At 32.9% G+C, this 14,365-nt stretch overlaps 1 protein-coding gene across 1 annotated transcript in view; it reads left to right on the top strand.

Annotated features, from left to right (window-relative positions):
- LOC144545496 (uncharacterized) overlaps window positions 1-14,365 on the top strand; it is a 171,766-nt gene that overhangs the window by 81,769 nt on the left and 75,632 nt on the right. The window contains exon 3 of the mRNA XM_078294065.1: window positions 1,323-1,499. Coding sequence (XP_078150191.1) covers window positions 1,323-1,499 — 177 coding nt within the window. The remainder of the gene's footprint in view (window positions 1-1,322; window positions 1,500-14,365) is intronic.

Below are 14,365 nucleotides of genomic sequence, written 5' to 3'. Positions count from 1 at the left end.
AACAACCGATCCTAATATGTATTTATCTGGATCGGTTGTTTAAAATAACCGATCCAAATTAATGCGAATTAGGATCAGTTATTCTATACAACCGATCCATATTAGCTCATATTAGGATCGGTTATTTTAAACAACCGATCCTAATGCATACTATTTGGATCGGTTATTTTAAACAACCGATCCTAATTTAAACTATTTGGATCGGTTCTTAAACCGATTCCGATTAGTGTGGTATTAGTATCTCCCCGATCAGGATCGGTTAAATTCCTATCCTAATATGCGTAAATAACTGATCCTAATTCCAGTTTTTCTTTCATACTTCTCTTTTAATTGATTTATCTTTTTCTTTATGTGCATCCTGCTCAATATAATGAACTACATATCCTTTTGTATTTGGGCACAGATGGCTGAACAGAATGCAGTTGTACAAGAGCCTAATCAATTATCTCATAATTTCAATGCGAATTCTACAGTTGAAATGGATTACCAGAATAGAATTGAACCCTATCCAAGCACAAGCAATTTTTCAACTACTGAGGGCAGGTTGGATCACCAGGTAATGTATAATGATCTAATATGTTTTTCAGTAAAAAATAAGTTAAAAAAAGTCATTATTTTTCTTGTAAATTTATAAATAAATTTCATTTCATGTTTGGTGAATGTTAACATATATTTTGCCTTTTATTCATCCGGAAACAACATATGGGTTATTCTTCGGATTAGCAATTAGAATTCAGTAATTCAGTGTGATGTCATTTACTTTTTTTCTTTCTTACTTTTCTTCTAATTGGTTATTCTAATTTTTGCATATTTTGCTCAATATAATGAACTATACTTTTGTATTCTTGGTCAGATGGTTGAACCGAATGCACATTTTCAGGAGCCTAAATTATATCATAATATCAATGGGAATTCTACAGAACCAGTGTTAAACAATAATCACCTTCTCAGCTGGAACCGGAATATAAGTGCACCGCAATTATTCAGCTTTTATGGGTGGGTCGGACGAACAGGTAATGCATAAGAACCTAATATTTTTCTTTAACAAAAATAAGTTAAAAACGAATTATTTATATTTTCTTGTTTACAAATTTAGCAATATATTTCATTTGATGTTCAAAAAATGTTAGCATATAATTTGCCTTTTTATTTCATCCCATAACAACATATATATGGGTTATTCTTACGATTACCAAGAATTCAATATTTCAATGTGATTTAATTGACTTTTATTCTTTGATACTTTTCATCTAATTGATTAGTCTTGTACTTTTTCGGCATCCTGCTCAATATATGATCTATACTTTTGTATTTTTGTACAGGAGTTTGAACAGAATGTGCAGGACCCTTATAATTTCAATGCGAATTTAATAGAGACAACGAAGAACGGCTGGTTACTTCCCCTCTATGCACCTACTGTACCACCGATTACCGATCAAGGCACATGCAATGCAATCGAAGAACATCAGTTTGCACTTTGTAACACTCAACATGGGCAGGTTAAAAAGATTTTTTCTTTTTCTTGTTAACAAATTATCTATATTACATTTAATGTTGAACAAATGTTAGCATATATTTTGCCTTTTATTTCATCTGGTAAATACATATAGGTTATACTTGTGATTACCTAGGCTAGAATTCAGTATTCCCGTGCACTTTCATTTATTTGTTTTCTTTTATACTTTTCTTTTAATTGATTAATCTTCTTTTCTTTTTGGGCATCCTGCTGAATATAATGATTACACTTTTGTATTCTTGTACAGATATTTGAATCGGATGCATATGTACTGGAGCCTAATAATTCATCTTATTATTTCAAAATGATTTCTACTGATCCAACAGAGAAGGGTAATCACCTTCCCATCTATAACCAGAATACAATTGCACCCGGTCTAGACACAAACAATAATGGAACTACTGAACCCGAGGACATGGATTGGATCAACATTACGGATTTGTCAGATTTATTGGAATAGAGTCTAGTACGCTGAGTTTGTTGCACTTTTTAGGTTATCTTGTTGTCTTTAATTTATATTAGGTATATAAGTTGATGAAAGGGAACATACGTTGTTATTCCGAATGGAATAACAGCACCCAGTTTTTCTCCCCTTCTCTCTACATGATCTAATTTTTAGAGAGAGAGAGAATTTGTATTTATTTTGTGGTACATTGATACTGTTTCTGAAAGGTTGTTTCATTATTTTCTGGTGTTGAATTTACATTAGGGATGCAGTCAACTGCTTTTTATTTTTTAATTGGCTGAATAATTTAGGTACCTTCCAATTATTACTGAATTTCCTATTTTCTCTTTCAACTCTTTAATTATTATATTTTTTTTTCCTTGAAATTAATCTCCTAACCATTTATATTAGCCCTAATTCTATAAGAGCGGAGAAAACTAACTAAAAATTTTAAGAACCATGGTTTAGTTTTAAAATAATCAACAGTCTTCATCTTATTTCCCATATTAGCACTCAGCTTAAAATGACAACCCGAAAGAAAAAAAAAATATTGGGAACATCAATTAATGAGACAAGTGACACGGTCCGGCCAAAAACATTTACAATGACACAATCTAGTTCAACTAATACATCACTTAAAGATCACCTAAATTCTACTTGAACATGTAATTTTCGTAATATTTCATAAGCTTGCTTGAATCCCAAAAGTCACCTAAATAATAATCTTACTCTAAACTACTTTTACTACTTCCAAAATACACTTAATAATCTCTTAAAAGACTCTCAAAAGATCACCTCCTAGAAACCTATGGACAGATTGACCTTCTCCGCTTAATGCTGCCATACCCATATCTTTCTCAGTTCTCATCTGATCATTGAGATCATACATTTTCTAGAAAGATAATAGATCTCTAAAACAGTTATGAAGACCTAAGATCGATCCAAACTAAGATGACTGACGAAAAGTAGTTACATAGCAAGAGAAGTAAAAAACACTGCAGCCAGTTTCGGAAATTAAGGATTTCTCCAAAATTTTCTCTGCAAACCACTGTTAGTTCTCATACGGCAAAGAAATAAATTTAAAGGAAGATAAAACCAACACTGTTTATGGCACTCACAAAAACAAAATAAATCAGAAACAACACAGAAAATAAATTCAAACGAAAAGCAACCTTGTGGTTCTGTTACCACGGTTGGTTGATTAAAATCAATAAATAAAAGGTAACGATATATCTTGCAGCGGAAGTTTCTTGACCATCGATCTGGAGATATAATACTGTTTGTTGAGCCTATTCCTTTATTCCGCAATCTAGATGTCAAACGAATCAAATTTTTCAATATGTAGACTTAATTCTCTGAAGCGGAAAACATTAAGATTTAATATGTAAAAATACAAAATTAAATATCTAACCGACAAAAGTCTCAATAACAATATAAAATATGAGTTATACTTTTTTTGTAGAGTCCAACGGTTGTATTTATAGGCAAAATAGACATGCTGACAGAAAATTGTGCAGGAAGCAATTAGGACCAAAACCTTACTCATCCACGTGCACATGATCCACAAGGTGACCCGTTTGGCCCACAATTTATGACCCGCAAGCGCCAAAATATGGTTAATTATTCAGATCCGGTACAACCGGAAAGGATGCTCTCAGGTCCTCCCTTGTTCTGCTTCCGCGATTCTTATTGTAGTCATATGTTGTCCATTTTATTCGAACCGTATCAATCCATTATCTATTTGGAAGATCAAGATACATTCTATTACTTGAAAATATATATTTCTATATATTTATTTAAATATAACTCAACAGATTTCAATGAAATAATCAAATAAGTAGGTTGGTTCTCATTTTTACCCCCAAAAAATAAGTTTTTTTTTTTTTGCCATATTACCTATGTTGTATGGATACGGGTACCGGTATCGTATCGGATATGATACGACGATACAATAATTTTTAAAAATCTAAGATACGATACGTCTATTATATATATTATTTTAATTATAATATTTGAATTAATCATAATTATAACATAAATTAAATTTGTATAAAAAAAAAACTAAAGGTTTAACTGAAGTATAGATTACAATAATTACTAATATATGACACAAAAATTGTCTAGTGCAGTCGTTAGTATTTTGGCCCTCAAGTAAAGGGAAGAGCATCCGCTACTTTTCTCAAAGGAAAAGCAGAAGCCTGTTATCCATTTTACTATCTCTCACTTCAAAGAGGAAGAGAGAGAAAAAAAAAGAGAGAGACAGAGGAGAGAGATAGAGATAAGAGTAGAGAATAACAGAGATTTAAAGAGCAATTAACGGATTTCATTCCCAAGTAAAGAGGAGTGGGTTCGATCCAAAATAGCTACCAAAATTCAATTATTTCAAAAAGAAGATAATCTTTTAGACTCTGGAGCAAGTGAACAGGAATAGATTTGCTACGGGCCCGTTGGGCTCTAATACAGGGGGTGTATCGGCTAAACTCCAGACAGCGGAGAAAAAGTTTAATGTATCCTTCCGTATGGGGTCGTATCTCACAGTAATATGTATCTAGTACAACGGATACTGGATACGACTTCTCATATGAAGTATCCGGATTACATAACATATTACACTGCTCCATCTTTGTTTCATTTTTTCATAGCACTACTAGCTTCATCTGAGGGTAATTGTGGGGTTTGTGTTCGGGCTTTTTGTTTATATGATCATGATCCATACTTTGGCCCACATAAAGGCCCGTTGCGGGCCATTTATTATACCACAAATCCTCACTTGGGCCCACTTCCTCTTAACAAAAGTGTCGATAGCCTACGAGCTATGTTGCATGGATACGGGTACGGCAATACGGCAATTCTCAAAAATCAAGGATACGATACGCCTATTATATATACTATTTTTTATTATTTTAATTATATTCTTAATTGTATTATCTTCATTCTATTATTAAGCATGTTGGGTGTCTAATTCGCCAACGGCTACGATTGAGAGATAAAATTTCGGATTTGATCTCAGCTCTCCAATTACATAATTTATTTATTTTTTTATTAAATGCATCTCTTTTATGTATAGAAGTCTAAATTTAGTTAAAAACATACCCACCACATGTGCTGCCACACGATACGTTACAATTAAAATTGAATAAATTCTGAAATTTAGTGATATATTTATCTGTTTCCTTATTCCTTTATTTCCATATTTCTCCTCTTCAATTGAGAAGACTCCACCTTCCATTTTCTTATTTATTGTTTCCTTATTTCTTCGTTTCTATACGGATCACAATGGAAATCATTTTTTTTTAATTTCCTTATTTATCTTTCTTTGTTTCTATACATATTGGTGTGGGCAATTTAGAATATATTTCCAATATATAATATATCAATGTGTGTATATTCTAAATTGGAAACAAAGAAGAATATAAATTGGAACGTGTGTGTGAATATATATTTTTCTTATAATATGTGTGTGTGTATATATATATCCTATACATACACACGATAATACTTTTTATTTATGTTTTTTGATATCATATTATATGTTGATATTGAATTGTTGTATGATATTTGATATTAGATTCGAATCGAGCTATTATTTGATATCATTGGTACTTAAAAATAAAGAATCATCAAATCATCAAATTGTTATCAGAGATAACGATTAAAGTTAATTAAAAATACATAATCATATAAATTTTCTATTAACATGTGTTTTAATTTTTAGATAATTATTATTTTCATTGATATATTTGTTTCTTATAATATGTTTTCGTTGCAATGCACTGGTATGATACTAGTATAAGTTAAATATAAAAAAATTCTGAACAGGATACAATAACGCAACATTAAGTTAAGTATAATAGTTACCACCTTTAAACAAGAACAACGAATTGTTGTAGTGGTAAAGTCTGTGTTGCTTTAGCTAAGGATCCCAAGTTCGATCGACGCTATGGAGTGGGATTTTTGCTCAATTTAATTGATAATACTTTGATTTGATTAAACATTACTTATTGACAAGTTCAAGAACAAAGTTCAAGAAAGTATTTATTATTGTTTTGACAAGTATTTATCATTATATCTGAGAAATATTTATTATTGTCTTTGACGTACATATGTTTTACTAAAAATTGCAATTATGTCGGAGAAGTATTTATCCATATAACGTAAAGTATATTTCCATGTAACATTAAGTATTTGTCATTATGCTTGAGAAGTACTTATCGTTGTCTTTGACATACATATATTTTACTGAAAATTGCAATTTAAAGTTGATAAAAATTGATAACAATCAATTATTAAAAAAAATAACGTTATATGTTTTAAATTATTTATATGAAAAATATACAACAAACTTTCGTTGGGCCAATTATTATATATGAATTCATATAAAACCATAACATATTTCAATTCATGCAACATATATACATATTGCTTTTTGTACACATGCAATCCCATGTGATCCAACACATAACATATACTCCTCAAGATCCAATACAATTGTTTGTATAAAAGTTATGTCCTTATCACTTAATAACCATGTGATCAAGGTTTGGCCCAAATGGCCCAAAATTCGTAAAGTTGGGCTCATGTTACCAAAATACTTGGTTATGATCTAGTTTGGACCGAAATTTCATACATACTTAGTTGTATTATATCCGACATATCAAAAAAGAAGTGTGCATGTGATCCATGACATGATGTCTCTTGATTAAAGGTCTCCAACAAAATTGCATCTCCAATGGAAAAATACAAGGAGCAACATAAAGAAAGTATTTATTATTGTTCTGACAAGTATTTATCATAATATCTAAGAAGTATTTATCATTGTCTCTGACATAATAATACATTGATTTGATTAAACATTACTTATTAACAAGTTGAAGAACAAAGTTCAAGAAAGTATTTATCATTGTTTCTAACAAGTATTTATCATTGATTCTGAGAAGTGTTTATCGTTGTCTTTGACATACATATATGTTTTACTGAAAATTACAATTATGTATGAGAATTATTTATTTATGTAACATAAAGTATTTATCCATGTAACATAAAGCATTTATCATTATATCTGAAAAGTATTTATTATTGATGTTTTACTGAAAGTTGCAATTATGTCTGAGAATTTTTTATCCATGTAACATAAAGTATTTATCCATGTAGCATAAAGTATTTTTCATTATGTCTGAGAAGTATTTATCATTGGGTGAGGGGATTGTTTATTTAATGGTCCCTACTTGTACGGGGGCAATCCAAAAAAAACAAAAAAAATTTCTGTAGGGATAACTGATAAGTATTTATGAGGGAATTGTTTATTTAATGGTCCCCAGTTGTGCGGGGACAATTCAAAAAAAAAGAAAATTTTGTGTGGGGACAATTGATGGATTGATTTGTTCAGTCATAAATAGAGATCATTGCATAGGGATTAATACTTTGAAAATCTAAGATAAATACTTTGATGCTTCAAGTTAAATACTAACAGTTTATGCGGAGTATTAATTATTGAGCAGTCCCCCCCATGATATTTTTGACAGTTTGTGCGGAGTTTTTTGCGGGGATTGTTATCAGGATCCTAACGTATTACACTGCTTCATCTTTCTTTTTTCCATTTTTTCATAGCACTACATCTGAGGGGGGTTTGTGTTCGGGCTTTTTGTTTATATGATCATGATCCATACTTATGGCCCACATAAAGGCCCATTACGGGCCATTTATTATACCACGAATCCTCACTTGGCCCACTTCCTCTTAACACAACTGTCGATAGCCTAAGAGGTAACCACCACTGCTATGTTTTAGATGTGGCTGATAAGTCGTTGGGTCCAGAGATACACCACATATAGTCGATTTTTTGACGATATCAAAATGTTTTTATTGAAATTTTTTCTTAATAAAGCAGACGGATAATCGTTTATAATGATAAGTTAGTTATTCGAAAATAATTTGGTACAATTTAAAATTCGTATATATAATATGAATATATTTAAAAAATTATTTGACGAGACTATACTGCATTGGTTATAATGAAATGAACTACTATTACTAGCTAGTCTTCCGAAAGTACGATATTGTAAGAAAACGATCCCCATAAGCACTTGGAGAAGCAGTTCAGGTAATTAATCTTAATATTTATTAAAAACGAGATGGACTACGGTACATTGCAATGTATAGTTTTCTTTGTACATTACATTATAAATCACGTGATTCAAACTCCAAATAATTGATCCAAACCGTTCAACTTGTTGTCCATATTAATATGTGCTTGGAGACCAAATTTTATATTTTTTTGTAATTTTTTTACTATTCTTTTAGATTTATTGAAAATCGCTGTTTTTTATTATCCAGATTTGTCTGAAAACAACAATTTTCAATAAATCTAAAAAAAAATAGTAAATTTTTTTCAAAAAATGTAAAATTTGGTCTCCAAATTAAAGAGAGATTTTGTAAGGGTAAACGTTGATCAATTTGGGTGTATGATCTATGAATTTAAAGGTTTAGGTTAGTTGTACTTCCTAATAGAAAGTTACGATTGTATTAGTGAAAGGTTGTCGGAATTTACTGTGGTGTTTACAATTTTTATTTTCTTTTGCTGTTTAGAAATATCAAAGTAGCTGTATTCTATTGTTATGTAAGAGAGAAAGGGGATGTTCAACCATAAAAAAAAAAAAAAAAAGAGAGAAAGAGGATGTTGATAATAGATTGAGGTTTTCTGTCTTAGAGTGTTCTTTCCTTCACCAAGAAAAGTTTAAAATTTTATTTAGTTCATATAAAATATTAAATCAAAGTTGGGTGGTTTGACCTTCAACGTACTTTACTCAAAAAAATAATATTAAATCGATCGTAACAAATAAAGAGGACAAATGTGAAATTTCTCTATCCCATGAATCCATGCAATAGCAGCCATGGCTGTACTCATAGTTTCTCATGTAGAGCAGCCACAGCAGCTGCAATAACAGAATGGCCAATAATCCAGAAAATGCTATACTGACATCTAACTTTTGTGCATTTTCCGGTTCTAGCCGTAGTGACCCTTCTGTTGTCCTTATAGTGGCCTATGTTGGTTAAATGGCAGTCATAGCAAAATATATGTAAATAGTATTAACTGAAAAATATTATTATTATTATTATTATTATTATTATTATTATTATTATTAGTTTTTTGAGTAAAAGTTGGAGGTCAAGTCACCAAATTATTAAATATCCACAAAGAATTGTTCTTTTTAAGTTTGGAGCCTGCAACATCCTACACGGAGAGCATTGTCTTCGCCAATAATTATTATTTTTTTTAAACGTAATCCAAATACGTTTATCTCTTGTTCCAAAGTGTCAATAACCTATGAACCACTGCTATATTATTTGATAAGACGATGGGCCCAGATTTTGTAGATTTCGGATCCTCCCAAGTATCTGACAGGTACCGTTCACTAGAATTAGTGGATCTGAACTGTTCTTTTAACTTGGGACGAATTTTAAAGGAGACTTCTACATGTTAATAGACACCGGATTGAGTTTGATCAGACTAGAAGTAAATCAGATTCGTAAAGTTGTGGAGTTCACTTTACGATATCTGAGAGGATACTCGTTCGATTATGTGGTAGTTGAAAATAACCAAAATGATTCACAATGTTTTTATTGAAATTAAAATCCCTAAAAATGGATGCGCTATTAGTTATTAATTTGATAAAATATAAAACTAATATTTTAATATAAGATCATTCAATCTCAAAAATTAAATAAACTTCTAAACTAATATTTTAATATTTTTCACTACTTGACTTTACATTAAATTAGTTCAAAAATTTATAAATTTAGTATGTAAACCCTTAACTTTTGAAGTAGATCGATTTCATCTACTTCAGAATCTAATTTACTCTAGTTTGAGTTTGAGTTTGAATAAGATTCAAACAAACAACGAACTTTAATCAAACAAGTTAATTGCGAACTACAAATTTTTTTGAATCAAAGTCAATTGAATCACGAACTATGAATTTTTTTAATTGACCTAGTTATATTGGTAATTTATGCAGCTCTAGTCATTAGGGTTACCAAAAAAAATTATATTTATAAGGATTGGAGACGGCCACAACTATTTTTTTTTATTTCTTTTATTCTCCATTTTCATATGATTAGAGATATCCATTTTTTTATTTTCTGATTTATATCATTATTATATGTATGAAGATATTCATTTTTTATATGTATGGAGATTTGAACGGTACATGTTAAATAGTTCACAAACTAATTTCGAATGAACTATATCTAGTTTGAGTTTGAATTTGAATAAGATTCGAACCGAACTGGTTTAATTTGTTTCAGAACGAATTAATACAACTGAACTGATCGAAATAAAATCATTAACTGAACTAAATTTTAGTTTGTTTGGTTGAATCGAAATAAGAAAATTAATCAGAAATATAAACATTTTTTGTTATATTTTTAATTTATTTTCAGATGGATTTTAATTTTTTGTTTCATTCGGTCTAACCGATTTTATACCGAACCAAGCAAACATTATGTCATAATTTTTTAATTTTTTAAATGTTTGTTTCGGACGGAGGATAAGTTTAAAATTTTTGGTCAGTTCGGTCTAATTGGTTTTAAAATTTCCAAACTGAATCGAACCAAACTGAACTGAATAATAAAACCGATTTTAAAAAATAAACCTAACCAATCTATTTAACCAGAAAAAAAAAACCCGTTAATTCGAACTCTCAAAATCCAGTTTAAAACATATTAAACTAAACCTCATGAGCACCTCTAAGTATAACCCCAGTTTCCCATATTTGTAAGATTATGAGCTAACTGAGGCTGAAAATCAAAAACATTAATTTTGATTCCCTCGGTAGATTTCATTTGAACTCCCTACAATTACCGAAGACAGCCCTCTCAGCCCGCCACGGCCCAAAGGAATGAATACCCTTTCTAATGTAACAAATTACATCTTTGATCTATTTTTCTTGTTCGATTTGACCATTTCAAATAGAATGATTATTATTCTGCGACAAACTTAGTGTAAATATTTGGACAATATTGGGCCAACACTTGAGCTCTGCTCCTGCCATCTGATACTCACTTGTGCAGCTTATAGAGTTCAGATCCAGCGGGGTACGGGTACCTAAACGAGTTGAATGAGGAATCTGGATTATTTGTTTCAATTAATCTAACACGAATCTAAAGGCTTGTTCAAAAAAAAAAAAATCGTTTCACTGTGATTACTTTTTGAGTGAATGTGGGACGAATTTTGAATCCGTCTTGACGTCTTATCTAAAATTCGTTTATATTCGTCCGATTTGCGTTGTGATTCGTCACGATGCATTTAGAACAAGACAAATTTAAACTATTCGGAGTGAATCTCAACATATAAAATTGGACAATTTATTTGTAAAAAATATATTTTTACTCTAATAAAGTTGTATAAAATGCGATCTGAATTGTCTGTCGCACATTAAAATTCGGGCACAATCTCAAATTCTCAATCACGCGGTCTACATTCATTTTATTCTGTTCTCAATTTTGTAGCTAATGGTGCAGCGGGTCGCTTAAGTACTCAAATGGGTTTCCACGCACCGTGTACTACACTTCAGCATGCCTCAGAGATTATAGCAACTGGAGGAATGCGAGGCCTTTTGAGTTTTGACCATGGAAAATGGTAGTCCGAATAGTATCCTCCGAATAGTAGTCCGCAGAGATTGTGAATTGAATTAGCAAAATCAAAACAAATTGAAAAAAGTGAAGCCGTAATTTGTCTAACGTGCATCTATTTATTCGCTAATAATTATTATATTGCTACATCTTCCAGGATCCAGGGTATTGCATTTGCCTTCTCTTTACTATACAGAAGTGAAGCCGTAATGTCAATAGGGCAGCCATCACCCTACTGCCAAAGAAACAGAATCCGATAGGAATTTCGGACTATAGACCGATAAGTGTTATCAACACCGTTGCCAAACTCATTCCGAAGATCCTTGCTAACAGATTACAGCCCCACCTAACCAATCTGATCCTCGCTAATCAAACGGCCTTCATCAGGGGTAGATCCTTAATGGAGTCCTTTCTCTCCGCGAGGGAAATAATTACATTCTGCTCAAGGAATAAAATTCCCTCGGTACTATACAAGGTGGACTTCGAAAAGGCCTTCGACACTCTGGGCTGGTGCTTCCTTACCAATCTTCTAATCGAGAGAGGCTTTCCCCCAAAATGATGTTCGGCGGTGTTAAACCTGCTACAATCTTCATCTTCGGCAATAAAGATGAATGGGATTGAAACGCGCTTTTTTACACACAAAAAAGGCCTCCGTCAGGGAGACCCGTTATCTCCTCTACTATTTATCTTGGCGTCTGACTCACTGAGCAGGTTTCTCAAGAGTGCTAATCAGTTAATGCCGCAATTCGCTTGCCTGCCACCGGAAATCATACAGTATGCAGACGATACTCTCATCATTTCTGAGGCTCACCCTGAAGCCTTAAAGATCATTTCAGCGGTCTTGACGGTATACACCGAACTTTCAGGCCTTCGATTGAATCCCGACAAGTCTTCGTTTGTCCCGATAGCACTGTGCCCAAACTTTACCACACCAATCCAGCGTATCCTACAAGCTAACCCGGTTACTTTGCCAATCACTTACTTGGGCTTGCCGCTTATGGTTAAAAAAACTAGAAAGTTGCACTTCCAAACAATGCTGAACGCAATTCAGGGTAAGCTGCAAGGATGGACCTCAGGCTTTCTCTCTTATGGAGGAAGAATTACTTTGTTAAAAGCAGTACTCTCGGCAATGCCATTGCACTTTATGCAAGCAATCAAGATTCCATCAGGGGTAATAAAGCACATTGATAGGCTGCGAAGGAGCTTCTTATGGAAAGGCAGTGATCCGTGCAAAGGAATTAATTGTCTCGTGAATTGGGGAAGGGTATGTGCACTGAAAGAAAATGGGGGATTAGGCATCAGCAGTCTATCAGACCAGAATGATGCATTACTCACGAAATGGATTTGGAATATAGAAAGTAGACCAGAGGGACTTTGGGCAACTACAATTCTAAAATTGTATGGGATCACGGGGGCCCATCAGCTTTTGCCGTATGCGGAAGAATCACCTTTCCTCAAAGTTATTGCCGGTTTTATACATCTATATAACAGTTCCGTGGATTCTAGTGCTGGTTTGCGGTGGCGCTGGTCATCTTCGGGTCTATTCACTTGTGCCTCCACATATAAATTCATCCATCATACGGGGATCTGTCAGTCAGATCAGGCATTTCTTTGGGCTATGCAAATCCCACCAAAAGTAAAGATTTTTATCTGGCTACTGTGGCAGAACAAAATCCTTACACAACAGGTATTGATTATTCGAGGGTGCATGGTTCAACATGGTTGTCAGCTTTGCGCCTCGACGGACATAGAGAATACGGATCATATTATGTGGTCATGCCCATATGCAATAAGGTTCTGGCAAGGCCTATTTGCCCAACACAACATTCCCTATCACGGAGGAGGGAACTTTGAGAGTAAATGGAATTTGTCGCAGCCAAATATTATGAGGAAGGAGGTACCAACAATTAACAGGATTTGGGCGGCAGGAGCTTGGGCTTTGTGGCGCGAGAGAAATAGAAGATTTTTCTCCAACAAGAGTAAACCGGTGCATTTGTTGATTAATGATACAACAATCGAAATTATGTTTTAGGAACAATTGGGATAGGTGTCCAACGGGAGCGGGGGTTGGGCATGGGGGGCTACATTGTAATTTACTGCAATCTATTTTTGATAGTTACACTAGTGGAGAATGTACAATTAGTGTCGCCTTAAAAAGCCGACACTAATACTTTAGTATCGGTCGTTTACAAAAAGCCAACACTAATAATATTAGTGTCGGTTGGTTATAAATAGCCGACACTAATAATTAAATATTAGTGTCGGTTGTTTATAAATAAGCGACACTAATGTATTAGTGTCGGTTGTTTATAAATAGCCGACACTAATAGTTAAGTATTAGTGTCGGTTGTTTATAAATAGGCGACACTAATGTATTAGTGTCGGTTGTTTATAAACAGCCGACACTAATAGTTAAGTATTAGTGTCGGTTGTTTATAAATAGCCTACACTAATACATTAGTGTCGCCTATTTATAAATAGTCGACACTAATAGTTAAGTATTAATGTCGGCTGTTTATAAATAGCCTACACTAATACATTAGTGTCGCCTATTTATAAATAGCCGACACTAAAGCTGAAAAAAATTCATTTTAAGTCCCGCGCACCTCTTTCACAACACACGCCTAGGGTTTAAAACACAGCCTCCTTTCTCCCTCCGCACATCTCTCCCACTCGGAAAAACCTAGCTGCCCCTCTCTCTTGAGCGTTCACTTCACTTCACGCTTCTCTCCGATCTGATCTTCTCAAACCTAGCCGCTTCTTCTAGGCGAATA

This window comes from Carex rostrata, chromosome 28 (genome assembly GCF_964058835.1).
Source record: "Carex rostrata chromosome 28, lpCarRost1.2, whole genome shotgun sequence".
Classification (NCBI taxonomy): domain Eukaryota; kingdom Viridiplantae; phylum Streptophyta; class Magnoliopsida; order Poales; family Cyperaceae; genus Carex; species Carex rostrata.
Note: the sequence above shows the minus strand (reverse complement) of the source record. Positions and strands in the feature narration are given on the sequence as shown.